The 17,539-nt window shown below is 43.2% G+C and overlaps 2 protein-coding genes across 2 annotated transcripts in view; both read left to right on the forward strand.

Annotated features, from left to right (window-relative positions):
- The first annotated feature begins 2,211 nt into the window (after positions 1 to 2,211).
- LOC145395192 (uncharacterized) lies at positions 2,212 to 5,399 on the forward strand. Its single transcript, XM_080268881.1, has 4 exons — positions 2,212 to 2,255; positions 2,818 to 2,968; positions 3,082 to 3,204; positions 5,295 to 5,399. Exons 1-4 carry the CDS (start codon positions 2,212 to 2,214, stop codon positions 5,397 to 5,399), a joined length of 423 nt encoding a protein of 140 aa, XP_080125007.1.
- Positions 5,400 to 7,219: 1,820 nt separating this feature from the next.
- The window catches only part of Lasp (LIM and SH3 domain protein Lasp), a 63,687-nt gene continuing 53,367 nt past the window's right edge, over positions 7,220 to 17,539 (forward strand). Inside the window, exon 1 of the mRNA XM_080268840.1 lies at positions 7,220 to 7,300. Within this exon, the coding sequence (XP_080124966.1) occupies positions 7,232 to 7,300 (69 nt within the window). The 5' untranslated portion in view covers positions 7,220 to 7,231. The remainder of the gene's footprint in view (positions 7,301 to 17,539) is intronic.

Below are 17,539 nucleotides of genomic sequence, written 5' to 3' on the forward strand. Positions count from 1 at the left end.
GGAATGTAGGAAAAGGGTAACTTCAGCCTGCAGTCCACTGGGTTCAGATGAGCCTGGGGTTTTTGCTACTTCTACTCTCGATATGTACTTGTAGATGGCTGCCAATGACCCTGGGAAATAGTACTATGGGAGTGAAGTGTGCTTACAATCTTGATTACTATAGTTTGTTTTCACTTGATACATATCCATAAGCCCTTTTCAAGCATAGTGGATTGTCTGGTGTAGTCAGATTTGAGGTGGGTTGCATTATGCAGTTTTCTCCTTGACCCAGATATTCATGATTCTGAATCTAACTTCACATAGCTCAGTCAATAATAAATAAAGCTCTACATCCTTCCCAGAGCACTTCTTTGTTACTCTTTTGCCACTTCTCAGCATTCAAGATGGAGAGATGGCAACTTCAGACCCGACTAGAGCTGTATAATTGAGGATTTTCATTATCACATAACTAATTGAATTTCGTACTGCCAATCTGACTACACTTGACCATCCACTGGGCTGAAAGAGGTTAGGGATCTTTGTCAGGTGAAAGTAATTCACTCCAGTTATGTTGTAACTGCATGAACTTCTAATAATCTTAGTTGTGAGATAAGAATGAGTCTCCTGGATTATTTATCAAATCCACCCTCCAGTCTGACTACATTAGGGCATCAACTGAGCTAGAAGAGGTTAGGAATTTTTGTTAGATGAAGGCAAATATGCAGTGGTAGTTAGCACTGAGTGATAAATTAATAATCAGTGATGATAGGCTAGTAATGAATAGTCCTCAGTTGGTAGTAGTAGTAGTAGTAGTTGCAACTGCAGGCTCAGCTGAACATGAACCCAGTGGACTCCAGGTGGAAGATTCCCTCCTCTTGCAGTCCACCATCCTCCTTTGTGAGATTATTGAGGAGACTAAGGGACATGTGTTCAACTGAGCAGATCCACCACCCTGTCATATTGGTCCTAGCGTGTGAAGACATCCCTCTCTGACAACAAATCTATTTTCAGTTTACCTGAATGATCAAAGAAGGCAGTATAGGATTATGGTGACCTCTCATTACCTATAGCATCTTTATTTTGGTGTGTGTGTAGGTTAGGTGAGACTGGGAAAAATTAGGTCAGTTTAGTCACTCATGTAGGAGCTGCCTGGTGTGGTTCAACTGGCCTATTGCAGTTATCCTCTCTTCTTAAATGTTTATGTACTGTGTTTAGTGAGATGATGATCAGTGAGGCTGCTGTATTGACTACTCTGGGTTCGATCTAAGTGATTCCTGTCTTTAACCTGAACGATTCTTGCCGAACTGACCTGGGGGAACCTAATTTGGCTCTTACGGTTTTTATTGTGGATGATTTTCAAGGCGTCTGATGCCTGACTTAGTGAGTGGGAGGAGAGAACTAGCACGGTAGTTTAACACTTCCTCTCGTCTCTCTCTCCTTTCCTCTCCTTTTTATCTTATTCTGCCACACACCTTGCTTTCCCCATCGTTCCTTCTTCTATCTGTTTATAGCCAGATGCCATATTCCTTTAAAGGGTGGCCGTTTGGCTCCGAGTTAGTTGTTCTACGGGAAGGGGCACTCTTCTTTCTGCCTTCATTTTCCCTCTTCTTCCTTCCTTCCTAAGTCTCTCCCACCACAACTGCCATCGTTATTAATATTTTCTAAAAATAATACCTGCACTTGAGCCACGTTGGTTGTGCTTCTCCCTCCAGCATGATCCCATCAGTCAGTTCTCAGGCTTGTCTCCATTCCACAGCCTTGAGAGAGAGAGGGGTGGGGGGGGGACAGGTTTTGAGGGTTCGATATGTAACAAGCATTGGCCTACATGTGTGTGTGTGTGTGTGTGTGTGTGTGTGTGTGTGTGTGTGTGTGTGTGTGTGTGTGTGCTTCTAAAGACTGGAGTATGTGTATGTTTACTAACTTTTTTGCAGCGAGGGAAAAGATCCGTTGTTTATTACCTACTCTCTCTCTCTCTCTCTCTCTCTCTCTCTCTCTCTCTCTCTCACACACACACACACACACACACACACACACACACACACACACACACACACACTTACACACACACACACACGTAAGGCCTATATAGAGTAAGAGGTGAAGGTTATAATGTTGTGTAAATCAGACAGGTGTTAATTTCCCATGTGCCTATCACCGCGTGACACACATTCTGGACTATATATTAGGCCTGGGAAGCATAGCCCTGCCCGCCACACCTCTAACACCACCATCATGAAGGTCCTTGCTCTCGTCCTTGCCCTCGCCGCCATCGTCAGGTACAAATCTCTCTTTAGGCCATTAGACTAAGTGGCTCTACATGGATATCTCGTAACGCTTCCCTCATAGCGATCTGTTCTGCGCCTTCACTGCCTTAGTCAGGTGGTTTCCCTCATCCAGTTCCCAAAGCCCTTTCACATGATCACATGTATTACCTCTGTATTTCCCACTGGTTATGACCTCCAGTCCTTCAAATGCAGTGTCCGGGCATCTGAAAGGAACGGATTTCGATTCTGTCTGTCTGTCTGTCCATCTCTCTCTCTCTCTCTCTCGCAGACTTGTGGCCTCTGGTTCTTTCTCTTTGGACAAACCTGTTTTCAACACAGCCACTTAAGCTGAAAAAAAAAAAATAATAATTGTGTAATCCAACTGGCATAAAAATTTGACCATCGCAGTGAAGGACTGAATGGTCTGTTTTCCCTCCCCACACCTCGTTTCCCTTACAGCTCTAAAAGGGACCGTCCTAACTGCGCCTGTGGGATGTGTGTAGAGTTGGATGTACAGGACTAAAGTATCTCTCCTTGTCTATCCTTGTCTCATCCCTTCCTTAACCGTTTACAGCGCCACCCCAGCTTCGAGGGACCGTCCTAACTGTGCCTGTGGGATGTTTGTAGAGATGGAGGATGAAGTGCATAAAGTGTTCACGCTGGATCCCATCGATATTGACAGCTGTGATGCCGTTAACATCTGCAAGATCCACTGTGCCAATGAGGTATGGTATTGGACATTTACTTAACTCTCTGTCTGTCTGTCTGCTATGTGTGTGTGTCTGTCTGTCTGTCTGTGTTGATAATTATGATGATAAACTTTTTTTCCCTCTGCCAGTTCGATCGTCTGACTGGTGGTGGGGACTTGAACCACGAGACCGAGAATGGCTACAAGGTCGGCCAGGAGATTTGCCTCTACATGCTGAACAGCAATGGCATCCACAACATCTTTGGAGCTACTGTGAGTATTACCACACCTACTACCTCACTATACTGCACTATACTACATCATACTACACTACAACACCACAACACTAGGCAATACTGCTCTACACTACACCACACCATACCACACAACACCACAGTACACTGGATTTCCTATACTTCACCACACTACACTACACTACACTGCACTACACCGTACTACACACTACCACACCGCACCTCACACTTCCATACCACACCACATCACACCACACCTCACCACACCACATCACACTGGATTTCCTATACTTCACCACACTGCACTGCTTCACACTACACTGCACTACACACTATATTACACTACACTACACCACACCACACCATACCACTTGGACTCATGGTTCCCCCTGCCTCCCACACAACCACCAGTGCTGGCTTAGAGGTGGACGTTCTTGTCTGGTAAGGATGCTCCCAAGCACCTCATCCTTAGCGATTTATTTGTGAATATGCCTGGATGATATCCAATTGTACGTTGTTGATGTAGTGTATGGCGATGTTTGAAGGATTATTAGTACGCAGACTAGGACGGTATGGTGTAAAAACAAAACAAACTGCTTAGGAAGGGAAGTTACAGAACTTCCTTAACCGACCAGAATACAGGCCATGGTTAGCTGTCCAGGCCTCCTCACAGAAGGGGTCCACTAGTTTGCCTGTTATCATAAGATTAATGAAGTTTATTTGAATCGTATCATATCGTACGTAAAGGCTTCAACATGCTTGCAGCCGTCAGCCTTGGTTACCTAATGGCGGCTCTCCACGCTGCTCGGTCTCTGGCAGCCTTCCTGTTCAGTACCTTATCCCTGAGGTCACTTTATGACCTAGTCCCAGGCCTTTTTCTTTCTGCATCTCTTAATCCTACCCCCGACTTTCGCACATCTCACTTACAACATCCAGTCGTCATCCATCCTCTCCACATGCCCAAACCATCTCGACCCCTCCTCACCACAACACAAATACACTCCAGCCCCACCCTTCCTCCCAAACTATCTCAACCTACCCACCCGCATCACAACACAAATACACTCCAGTCCCATCCTTCCTCCCAAACCATCTCAATCTACCCCTCCTCACCACAGCACCAATACACTCCAGTCCCATCCTTCCTCCCAAACAATCTCAATCTATCCCTGGTCACCACAGCACCAGTACACTCCAGTCCCATCCTTCCTTCCAAACCATCTCAATCTTTCCCTCATCACCACAGCACCAGTACACTCCAGTCCCATCCTGCCTCCCAAACCATCTCAATCTTTCTCTCGTCACCACTGCACCAGTACACTCCAGTCCCATCCTGCCTCCCAAACCATCTCAATCTATCCTTGGTCACCACAGCACCAATACACTCCAGTCCCATCCCTCCTCCCAGACCATCTCAATCTTTCCCTTGTCACCACAGCACCAATACACTCCAGTCCCATCCCTCCTCCCAAACCATCTCAATCTTTCAATTTTTCCCTCGTCACCACTGCACCAGTACACTCCAGTCCCATCTTCCTCCCAAACCATCTCAATCTATCCCTGGTCACCACAGCACCAATACACTCCAGTCCCATCCTTCCTCCCAAACAATCTCAGTCTACCCCTCCTCATCACAGGCCCATCCTTCCTCTCAACTCTTCAATCGTAAGCCTAGCCTCCCCCCCCCAAGCTATTTTAATACAATTATAGTTTTATTCTTTCACTTAGCATTAAGGTATTAAACCTGGATTGTTCTGTATAAACAGCTGGTGTAAAACCCAGCCAAACGTAGATCAACCCTCTCATGCTCGGAACAACTCTATTACCCTTCATTCTGGACACAACACGTTTCCCCACCTCTATTTTGCCCTCAGGTCTACGCATATGCCAAGAACAGAACTAAATCTCTGAGGAAGAGATATTAGGGGCACCTCTAGTTTTCTTCCTGATCTACGGATGTGCCAGAATCAATAATAAATAGCCATGGAAGAGGTTTTACGGATCCTACCCTCTATAATTTTCCCCTCAGGTCTACAGATATGCCAATAGCATATATAAATCGCCAAGGAAGAGATGTTACTGATCCTAACCTCTATTTTTTCCCCTCAGGTCTACGGATATGCCAATCTGTGCGACGGGCCGTGGATGTATGACGGACAGTCCACCATTAACAAACTCTGCTGCTACGAAGGGTTCTACGGGCCGTGCCAATAACTGACCATCACATCAACATCCCTAGCCTGATCTCCACTATCATCATCATCAACATCCCCAGCTTGACAAGTATCATCATCATCAATATCTCAAACCTTACCTCCCCTAGCATCATCAGAATCCCTAACCCAACTCCCGACCAGTGTAAGAGAGATGGCAGGCTTGTGAAATAAAACAATCAGCACAGACATCTCTCAATGTCACTCTTCCTTAAGAAATGATAGATAGAAGGAGAGGTACATGCATGTAGATAGATAAGCATATATATATATATACTACTAGTACCACCACCACCACTACTACTACTGCCATCACACCACCCCTACTGCTACTACTACTATTATACTGCTACTACTGCCACCACTACCACCAGCACCACTACTTCAGTACTGCTACTAATGCCACGACCACCACCTCTGCTACTACTGCCACCACCACTACTACTACTAGTAATACTACCACTGTTTCTACTTCTGCTAAGGTTGTTAACTAGGAACGTCCACCAAATCCCAGAAAACACCTCATTCATTTTTCTCGTAATTAGGGTAGGTCAGTGACGTCATGCTTACGTCACAGGAAGGAAACGGGAGAAAGAGAGAGAGAGAGAGAATTCCCCGGGTCTGTCTGACTACTATATCTACCTCTGTTTATCCATCTTCCTGTCTATCTGTCTACCTGTCATCTTTGTCTACATCTATATTTATCTTTGCCTCTGATACATCTGTCTGCATCTATCCATCTATGTATCTATCTGTCTCTGTATGTATTTGTCTATCTATCTGTCTACTTTTCTATCTGGTTGTCTGTCTGTCCGCCTATCTGTCTATCTATCTGTCACTGGCTGACTGCATGTTGCATCGGCATTTATCTGCTGTGTATGTATGTATGTTTGTCTATTTATCTATCTATCTATCTGACTCATCTTTTTTCCTAATTAGGGTAGGTCATAGTGACGTCAAAATACGTCACAGGAAGGAAATGTAACAGACAGACAGACAATTTTTTTTTTCTCTCTCTCTCTGTTTCCCGGGAGACAATGTGTGAGTGTGACACATTGACAGGAAAGAAACGATGAGTTCCCCTCCTCCTCCTTCTCTCTCTCTCTCTCTCTCTCTCATTATCAGTGCTGATATAATTACGGAGTTTTATCTGTATCTGTTGCAAGTGGCTGTATTTTATCTTGAACTTAGGGTCATACTAAGTGGTTTTTGAAATGTCACAACGTCTTTTCCTTTGCTATTTATTCTATACATTAGCCTTCAGCATCGTCTTATATTACTGATTCAAGCTATGTCGACATTAAAGCGATATAATATAACGCACAAGTAAATGATATCGTGTATTATGCAAAAAAGAAAAAAGGAAGAGGTGTTACCAACCTATGCTCAACGTATGGCCCGGCCTGCCCTATAGGTGCAGGAAATCTTTGAAAGAAAGCTCAACTTTCAGTGAAGAAAAAATGGCAAGTTTGCGCCTTGTTCAGGTGAAGAGTCTGTTAGTCAGATAAGGTATTTCCAGTGTCAGCTGACGTGGTAGATTCCATGAAACTGCAGTGATACACAAGGATTTTTTCAAAAGCTCTGAATTTTAAAAGGGATTTAATCAAATGCCTTGGATTTTCGCGCCCCGATTCACTTCTGTTGCTCAGACTGGGCAGGGGAGCCTCCTGGCGGCCACCGCTATAACCAGCCAGTTGCCTCGAGCATTCTTCACTGGGAGGGTGTGTTGACCGCTCGCCCGTGGAATTTCCCTTTATATCCCTTTATTTACGCTTTAATTTGTGTTTTTCCCTAGTGTCAAGAATAAGATAAGTGTAGAAGTTAAACGTGAATATGAGTAAAAAGTGCGCCAGGTGTGAGAAGGCGGTCTATCCGCTGGAAGAATTGAAATGCCTCGACAAGGTAAGTCTTGCTTCCCCGAAACTTTGGTGGCAGTAGGCGTCGCCCCCAAAGTTTCATGTTTCGCCGCTTTACGTTTCAGTGACCTTTTTATCATGGTTTAAGCTTCCGAGAGGGTAGGTTATAGTCTAGTCCTACTCCTTGGTAACTGTTATCGGGATGGGTGGAGAGAGAGGAATGAGGAGGAGGAATATTATCAATTTGGATAAGAATCTCGTCAGCCCGGGCGGAGATGTAGTCAGTTGGAGGATTCGTACAACGGGATTTCAACGCCTCAGTGTATTTTTCGAGTGTTTACTCTCTTCCCATGGCCTTTTTTTCTCTGATTTTCAGTAAAGTTGTGCAGAGAGAGAGGCATTTTTTTTTAAACAATTGGTATGTATTGGATGCCGCGGGTTGGGTGGAGGCGAAATTGCTTGTTGCAACCAAAATTTCTTTATTTACGTTTTATCAGCTCACAAACTTTATTTGATGCCTAAGAGGGCCCTCATCAGGTGAGACATCGATATGATTGGGCGGTAGAACTGCTTAGTTGCACGAAATCCTCACTGTCTCCTCCCTCCACCCCCCAAAAATAATGATGGTAGATTGCAGAAGGCTAACTTTGGCCTGCAGCCCACCAAGTTCACGGACAGGAGAGCCTGGGGTTGTGACTAGTGCTGTACAGCTGTTACATTTATTATCTTTAAAGGGTTAGAGTAATTACTGTACTAGTCAAAGTAGCTTTATGTACGGTATAGCTTCTTGACATTGGATACAGAAGTATGCATTGTTGGTTACTGTGAGAAATAATAATTTTAAAAAATGCCTTTTTACTTCATCTAGTTATTACTTCTGGATTTGCGTGTATTAAATCATCTTCATCCAGACATCTATAACACCAAAAAGTGGGGTTAGGTAGGAACCAGAGAGCTAGAAACATGGTAGAAGATGCTATCATAACCAAAGTTTGTCTGATTAATTAAGCCACACTCCCTCTGACTTACCAAGCCCCTGGAATCCTGGCTTCATTTATTTCATTCAGACATGGGATACACCACACTTATGGTACCGGTAGCTTCATATTAACCTGAGCACTGTAGCTGCATAGCTAGTGTGTATGAATGTAAACAACTAATTAATATTCTTGAGAATAAGTCAGTAAGGGACACATAGATGTGAAATTATTTTAGTTTTTTCTCGAACTTGGCCCAGAATGTTGTCCTTGTGCAGCATAGCCTATTTCCTGTAGCTCAGTGGCAGAAAAAGACAGTGCTGTGGCTTAAGCATACATCCTTTTTATTTCACTGCTTTGTGTTCAATACATTCTAGTATTAATCTATAGTGTTACAACCCAGGATTCTAGATGGAGAGATGGTAATATTAGGCAAAATTAAAGTAAAAATGCTTTGTTGCAGTGGGAAATTATCATATGATGGCTATTATTGTTATTATTATTACTATATTATATCTTAATTAACTTATTACTATTTTGTATTTTTATACAGGTATGAGGGTAAACACCTAGGTTGTTTTACATTCTTTTGAAGTTTGTAAAGGATGCTGAGTGATGTTTAGGTGAAATTGTTGGTTAGAACGGAACGTTATCATTTACAAAATATATAATTTAAATATTTATGGAGCATTCTATGACTTTTTAATATTCTGTGAGTAGATATTTTCATGATGGTTATTCATGAAGATGGTTTGCTAATATTACCGGTACATGCTGAATGATGCTTAAGGATGACATTAGCTGCATTTATATTTATTCATGTTAATATTTTCACATTGCAGTCATATATGTTCATGTGATTAGTGTTCCCAAATTTGTTCTTAATGTATTAATGTGCTAGGTGGTGGTGACCATCATCCACTCACTTTGATGTACTGCTGCCTACTTCTTCCTTAGCCTTTATCATTCTTTTTCTGTGCCTGCCCTCCTCTCTTCCTATTTCTCCCATCTTTCCTGTCCCTTCTTAACGCTTTTCTTTCCATTAGGCCTACAGGTGGCTTTACATTGAGTGACAAGCCAAATGGTTTCCTGTAAGCCAAGAAACCATTTACAGTGCTGGGTAGTAACCATATAACCAAACCATACATGCTCCCTATGTGTCAGCAAGTGGATTGGTGGAGGGTTAGTGCCCCTCCCCGTAAAACAAATAACTGAAAGTCAAATGGCCACCCCTTACGGGATTATGGCGTCTGACAATAGATAGATAGATAGTATTAGAGGTAGACACTGAGATAATGCTGATTTCATGTGTGCATTATGTTATGTACTGTAGAGATTGTCAGGCATGAAGGGACTGATCTTGCTGGAGAGTCTCTTGAGTGTGTGGAGGAGTTTTGTTATTTGGGTGACATGTTATGTGCTGGAGGTGTGGCTAGGGAAAGGAGTGTTTGTAGGAAGGTCAGGGAGCTGTCATCTCTCCTGACATTGAGAGGGCTCTCCCTCCTTGCTAAGGGATATTTGTATGCACAGGCATTTGTTAAGAATGCAATGCTGTATGGTAGGGAGACCTGGGCAGTAAAGGAAGAGGATATTCATGTGCTCAAACATACAGAAATGACAATGTTTAGATGGATGTGTAGTGTTTCCTTGAACACAACACCTGGGGGGACTAGGACTGCAGTTGAAGAGTTGAGAAGAAGGCTAGGACATGAATTTACTGTTGTTGTGATGAGTACATAGAGATGATTTGGGCATGTGGAGAGGATGGAGGATGACAGTTGGGTGCAGAAGGTGACAAGTGGGGATGGCAGGGGTAGGGTTGTGAGAGACAGACCAAAAAAGGCCTGGGACGAGGTCATAGAGTGTGACCATAGGGCTAAGAAACTGAACTGGGAGGTTGCCAGAGATCAAGCAGTGTGGAGAGCTGCCATTAGTTGTCTAGGGCCGCCACATGCAAGTCTGATGAAGCTTGTTTAAACGATGGTATGAATTATATATACTGGTATGAATATTTGCTGACTAATTACCAGTATGAGCTGTTTGACTATTTTGTTCTTTTTGGAGTGAGGTGGATCAACTTATTTATATCGTTTTAATGATTGGTTTATTTTTGGATGCTGAATGATGCTTTGAGGCCAGATGCTTATATGCTTATGTTATTAGTGTTCTTTAGTTATTAACCTCTGACTTACTCAAATTTGGCAATAACATTTTTATTAAGTATTGAGGGATTTAGTACCATAATGGATAGTCATGTGTATGGTTGGCTTGATGCTATAAAATGCTTAAGCACTTGAGTTCAGTTACATTAGCTGTCTTGTTCATGCCATACTGAATAGGGAGGCTGCCAGAGATCGAGCAGCATGGAGAGCTGCCATTAGGTGACCAAGGCTGATACATGCAAGCATGTTGGAGATGTTATAAAAAGTATGAACAATGTAACCAAACGATTTTATTTAGCAGTGGATGGGTCTGCAAGGAGTGAGGTTCATTCGTCCAATTACAAAGGCTCCAGCATGCTTGCATGCATCCTCTTTGGCTACCTGATGGAGGCTCTCCCTGCTGCTCGATCTCTGGCAGTCTCCTTATTCGGTCCCTTATCCCTGAAATCACACTCTATGATCTCGTCCCAGGTCTTTTTCAGTCTGCCTCTTGCAACCCTACCCCCAACATTCACATTTCTCACTTTCTGCATCCAGTTGTCATCCCCAATCCTCTCCACATACACAGACCATCTCAGTTTACCTGTTTACCTCTCCTCATCACAACACCAATAAGCTCCAGTCCCATCCTTCCTCTTAACTCATACATCGTAATCCCAGCCCCCACAGGCCATGCATTCAAGGATGCACCTCACATCCACCTAATCGTTGTCATTTCTGTACGTTTGAGCCTGCAAATATCCTCTTCCTTTACTGCCCAGGTCTCACTGTATCTAATGCTTCCAATTAGAAAACTCTCCATTGATCTTAATAATAATGACCAGATGGGAAGAATATTTTGAAAGCCTGGTGAATGAGAATAGAGAGAGCAGAGAAACTGTAAACATTATTGGTTTTGGGGGTGTGCAGAGAAGGGATGCAGTACCAAGAAAAAGAGACACTCGCATAGGTGAAGAGCGCTGTGAAGCGGCTGAAAAATGGGAAAGCAGCTGGGGTTTGATGAGGTGTATGCAGATATGATTAAGCGTAGTGGAGAGAGCAGAATGAAGTGCATGTTGGAGATGTGTAAGAAGGCATGGATGAGTGAAATTGTATCTGTAGAGTGGAAAAAGCTGTGATAGTATCCCTGTACAAAAAGAAAGGTGAGCAAAATGAGTGCAAGAATTATTGTAGCATAAGTTTATTGAGTGTGGCAGGGAAGGTATATGGAAGAATTATTATTGAGAAAGTAAGAGAGATGTCAGAAGTCCTAGTGAGTGATGAACTGGGTGGCTTTAGCAGTGGCAGAGGATGTGTGGATCAAATATTTGCAGAGACAGGTACGGTAGTGGAGAAGGCTTGTGAGAAGGATCATAAGGAGTTTATGGCATTCATGGATCTGGAAAAAAGCATATGACAAAGTAGACAGAGAAGGATTGTGGAAGGTTTTGCGCAAGTATGTTGTAGATGGTAAGCTGCTAGGTGCTGTCAAGAGTTTTTATGGTGGTATTGAAGCATGTGTAAGGGTTAATGGGCATCTAAGTGAATGGTTCACGATTGGTGTGGGGGTGCAACAAGGTTGTGTGATGTCTCCATGGTTGTTCAGTATATACTGTATATGGATGGGGGTGTTGAGAGAAGTAAAAACACGAATAATTGAGAGGGAGATGACATTGGTAATGAATGGTGATGGATGGAGTATCTCAAATTTGTTGTATGCTGATGAAGCGGTACTACTTGCAAATACCGGACAAGAACTTTGTAGACTAGTGCAGAGTTTTTCTGATGTCTGTGAGCGTCGTGCCTTGAGATTAAATGTAGAAAAGAGTAAAGTGATCGTTATTGAGGGAGAAGGTGGCTCCCAGTGGGATGTTACAGTGAATGGAGAGAGACTGGCTTTGGTGAGAGAGTTCAGATACCTGGTTAGTGATAGAAAAGAGAGGAAAATGCGCAAAAGAAGTGGAAAGTAGAGTGATACAAGAAAGGAAAGTGGCTGGTGCAATGAATGCCTCAATAAGAAACAGAGGCTTGAGTGTTTGCAGCTGCACGAGGCTTACATGAAGGAGTGTTAGTGCCAGCTTTAACATATGGATATGAGACTATGGTGTGGCATGAAAATGAAAAGTCAAGAGTGAGAGCAGTGGAGATGAGACTACTGAGGAATGTGTGTGGAGTACAGAGAGTGGATAGGGTATGAAATAATGTGATTCGTGAAAGATGCGGAGTGAGGAAGTCTGTGGACACCAGAATTGAAGAGAGAGTACTGAGATGGTATTTACCGGTCATGTGGAGAGAATGGATAACAATAGAGTGGTGAAAAAGGTATGTCTGAGTGAATTTGAAGGAGGGAGGAGGCGAGGTAGGCCAAGGAGAAGGTAGAAAGATATGGTGGATGAATGTGTGAGGAAGAGAGGTTTGGAAGTCAGTGAGGCTAGGGAACCGACAAGAGATTGAGCTGGCTAGATGAACATTGTGAGGAGAAGTGCATGATCAGGGATTTGGCATCCCTTTTTAATGTGACAGCATTTGGATTGACTAAGTAGGAAATGTTTATTTGAAGCTGCAGAATGTGGTGAATGTTTTTGGCATATCAGATAGATCCAGGATTCCGGGGGCTTCAGTGGTGAGTGAATGGAAGCGTGGCCCATTGGATTGGGCTGTCTGGACATTGCTACTCCTCACCCTGCCCTAGGGTGGGAAAGGAAGTCCAGATGATGATGATGATACCAGTAATAACAATAATCATCATCATCATCATCTGGGGGTAGCAAGGGCAAGACGATAAGTATAGTACATCATTGTATCAGTTGGTACCGTACTAAATGATGACTGTTGACATGATTCTGTACGCCAATGCTATCTGTCTATCGGTAGCCAGATGTCCTAATCCCATAAGGGATGGCCACAGACCGAATGCCTCCATGTAGCCCTGTCCCCTGCCATCTTGCTGCCCTACCCCAAACTTACACCCCCCTCTTTCATGTACCGTATATACAGTAAACCCTCGATATAATGAACTAATTGGGGGGAGGGGAGGGTCTCTGTATCTGAAAGTTTGCCGTATCTGACGGGTTCGGTATTTCCGAGGGATTACCGAACTCATTTCGCCATACAGTAGGACCTCACTAAAACAGACTAATTGAGGCCCAAGCCACTCCGAAAAATGCAGAATTCCGATAAAAGTGACATCCAGACTTCCCCCTGCTAATCCAGACTTTTTCCGATATATCAGACATTAGTCCGGATTGCACCAACAGTTTTTAAACAGTTTCCACAACCAGTGCAATAATGTACTGTGTTATACCTTCACTACATTTATCAAATGGTATAATATATATAATAATACTGTACTGTACACTGATAAGCATGTTTTTTATTTACCTCATTGTGGTGAACATAGCTGAAGTGGTCAGGCAGTCCAGACTGCTTCTGGCTTTATCGGACATTTTCCGATATACAGTATGGGAATTTAGTCCGATAGCTCCTCGATTCCGATAAAAGCGAATTCCAGTCTATTGAAGTCCATTATATTGAGGTTTTACTGTATAAGGGGAGTTGTTTGGTCCTGCGTGCTCAAACATAACCTAAACTAACTCAGTGGAGTTGTACGTGGAGAATTCAGTGGTTTATGAAGTTGTACATATACGGTAAATACAACACCCATAATAAGAATACAATACTGTATAATGTAGTACTGTTACAGTACACTTACTGTGCCAGGAAAGGATGCTGTTGAAGTACACCTTCTGTGCCAGGAAGGGATGCTGTTGAAGTACACCCTCTGTGCCAGGAAGGGATGCTGTTGAAGTACACCTTCTGTGCCAGGAAGGGATGCTGTTGCCACCGTGGGTTGATTTGCTAACGTCCCCTGCATTTAGCGACCTTTGTTTGCAAAATCCGGGGGGAAGTTTGGTCTAGATTTGACTTCGTTATATCCGAAATGCGCAATACCGGGGTTCATTATATTGAGGGTTTACTGAACCTCACTACTCCATCCCTCCATCTCATTCCAGTGCTGCTTCATCAATTTCAGTGTCATCCACCCTTGAGTCTTTATCACAAATTCTGTTTACCCACAACCAAATTTCCTCATGTTTTTGGTGATTTTTATCCTATATGCCCTCATGTAGGACTGAATACCCATACAATTAATTTTGTCACATGAGGGTTCGATTCCTGGCATATTGGTACTTTCTCTGATGATTTTTCCTGTGTAAAAATACAGGTTCTCTCTTCACTAATTTCTGAAGTGTTTTACTTGTCTAAGTTTTTAATAATCCTAAAAATAAACTGAGAAAACTAGGGGTGACAACAGATTGCATAAAGTACAACAAATAGTCACATAATTTTTTTCCTAGTTTATATAAGGAACATACAGAGGACATAGATTCTTAGGCCCATATTCTTATCGGGTGAGGAGGCTCCCTGACGCCTCTTCCATAATGATTCATTTTCCAAGCTTCTCATTAGTATTCCCTGGTTTGCTTCTTAGGTCTTTTCAGTATCAGCATAAATTGCATGAATAACACACAAGATTATAGTAATGGACCAGAATCAGATATAAATCAGTAAGGAAAAAAGATGTGTTTGTAAGCTTCCTAAGCATACTAGAATATTGCTTTTAGTGACAGTGTAATTAGTGGTAGGTGGTGGCGACCATCATCCACTCACTTGATGTAGTGCTGCCTACTTCTTGCTTAGCCTTTATCATTCTTTTTCTGTGCCTGCCCTCCTCTCTTCCTATTTCTCCCATCTTTCCTGTCACTACTTAATGCTTTTCTTTCCGTTACAGGTGGCTTTACATTGAGTGACAAGCCAAATGGTTTCCTGTAAGCCAAGAAGCCATTTACAACGCTGGGTGGTAACCATATAACCAAACCATACGTGCTCCCTACATGTCAAGTGGGTTGGTGGAGGGTTAGTGCCCCTCCCTGTAAAACAAATAACTCAGAGTCAAATGGCCACCCCGTACGGGATTGTGGCATCTGGCAATAGATAGATAGGTAGATAGATAGTTTTCTTATTTTCTGTGTTTACCACAAAATACAGATGTCAGGCAGACTTCTTATACGCAGCTACGTGGCTGTTTTTATCATCAATGACTAGAATATCCATGCTTTCTTGTGACAAGCCTCACAAACTACCTATCATGATTTGTGTTTATAAATCCAACCATCTGTCTATCAACCAGTATCTGTTGCTGTTAATCTCTTCGTCTGTATTTACGTATCCATTTATCTGTCAGCCTAGGCTATCTACTGTCTAGCTGTCTATCTATCTGCCCAGGGTGTCTCGACAAGTAGGTCTTCAGGTCATAAAAGCATATTGTTTTGACGTTTCCAGCTCCACTCCTATTAGCAATGTTCACTCCCTCCCTCCTTTTTTTTAAGTATAGGAAAAAGTCTAAATATCTGACTAAATTCAGTTATTCATTCTTCCTGTTTCATTCACCCATCATGCCACCTTCACCTTTCATTCCCCCTGCTTGTGTCATTCACCCCAAACTGCCATTTATTCTTGGCCGAACCATTTACCAGTTTATGAAGCATTGTTCGATGCATACTGCAGGATAGAATTGTCTGGTGATAGATGGAATGAAATACTGAGAGCTGTCTTGAGCATGAGAGGGTTAAGGTGAAATTTTTAGTTGGTCTAGTATGGTCAGGTAGCTACTCAGTTTATTAATTCTCTCTCTCTCTCTCTCTCTCTGGCCACCTGTGTACCACATAGCCTACCACTGCCACACCTGCATCCTTAATTGGTAGCAATGATGCGCTCCCCCCCATCTCTCTCTCTCTCTCTCTCTCTCTCTCTCTCTCTCTCTCTCTTTATTCCTTCTCTCCACCTGTCCTACCACAACCAAACTTCCCTTGTTTCCTCTCTTCCCCATCCCTCCACAACCACTACCACACATTTCCTCCATGCATTTTTTCCACACTTATCATACCTCACAGCACCACACCTATCATTATAATTGGTAGGAATGTTATGCTACCAAACCTATCCCATTCCATCCAATCCCAGTGTCCTCACACCACCACACTTTTCCCCTATAGGCTTATTAGTTTGCTGCAGTTGTTCTGCCAGGTACTACCACACCTGTTGCCTTGGTTGGTACGAACTGCTGTCCTACCACACCTTCCCAACCTCATCCCCCCCCCTCCCACCTACTCTCTTCCCCTTCCCCACCACCACATTCTTTTTGCCCCCACACCTGCCACATACCACCACATCTGTTGCCTTAATTGATGGGGATATTATACTCCTCCCCCCCCTTCTCTCTCTCTCTCTCTCTCTCTCTCTCTCTCTCTCTCTCTCTCTCTCTCTCTCTCTCTCTCTCTCTCTACACACACACACACACACACACACACACACACACACACACCTGTAATAACAATTCATGTTACACTACGCCGATCCTGTCACACACCGCCTAAAGTGACGAAAGTAGTTCTGTCCTCGACTCTTTCCAATGATATATGGGAGGAATTGGTGTCCTGCAATCCACACGGTTCACGGGTATTATCTTCTGTAGGTAGGAATTAGGCTGAGGTGATGTAGGTGATGATGATGATGATGGTGGTGATGATGGTGATGACTTAATCTGGCGTTTTCTCTTTCTTTGTCTCGAGAATTGGTGCTTTCTTTCTCTTTGTCACTGAATTTGCCACACCCCATACTTAGGCAGTGTGAAAATGACAGTTCAGGTGGTGGTGGTGCTGATGATGTGATATAACTCCTTAATTTGGGGTTTTCACCTTGTCTCAGGATCCTGTCTCTCCCCTTCTCGTTGGGATTTGATGATGATGATAGTTCTGCTTGTATGTTTCTCATCCTGGATCCTGCCTCATACCGCCTCGTTGGGAATTGGAGTTGGGATGGTGATGATGATGATGATAATGATGATAATTGTCAATTCTTTTCTAACACTTCTTTTTTTTGTGGGACTCTCCTTACAACGTTAGGGAAAAGGGGATTTGATGATGATGATGATGATGATTACACCTCAGTCGACACGTGGATGGACAGTGTTAGGCTTAACATCTATCTATCTATCTATTGCCAGACGCCATAATCCCATAAGGGGTGGCCATTTGACTTTGAGTTATTTGTTTTACAGGGAGGGGCACTAACCCTCCACCAACCCACTTGTTGACACGTAGGGAG

The sequence above is a fragment of the Coenobita brevimanus genome, chromosome 30 (assembly GCF_032717465.1).
Source record: "Coenobita brevimanus isolate Jiangsu-jjx chromosome 30, ASM3271746v2, whole genome shotgun sequence".
Classification (NCBI taxonomy): domain Eukaryota; kingdom Metazoa; phylum Arthropoda; class Malacostraca; order Decapoda; family Coenobitidae; genus Coenobita; species Coenobita brevimanus.

What these genes read in the sequence shown, in the direction of transcription:
- LOC145395192 (XM_080268881.1), top strand. Translation starts at nt 2,212, where the DNA reads ATGAAGGTCCTTGCTCTCGTCCTTGCCCTCGCCGCCATCGTCAG. An exon ending in GCCCTCGCCGCCATCGTCAG is followed by an intron (nt 2,256 to 2,817) that starts GTACAAATCTCT and finishes AACCGTTTACAG; the next exon opens with CGCCACCCCAGCTTCGAGGG. An exon ending in ACAACATCTTTGGAGCTACT is followed by an intron (nt 3,205 to 5,294) that starts GTGAGTATTACC and finishes TTTTCCCCTCAG; the next exon opens with GTCTACGGATATGCCAATCT.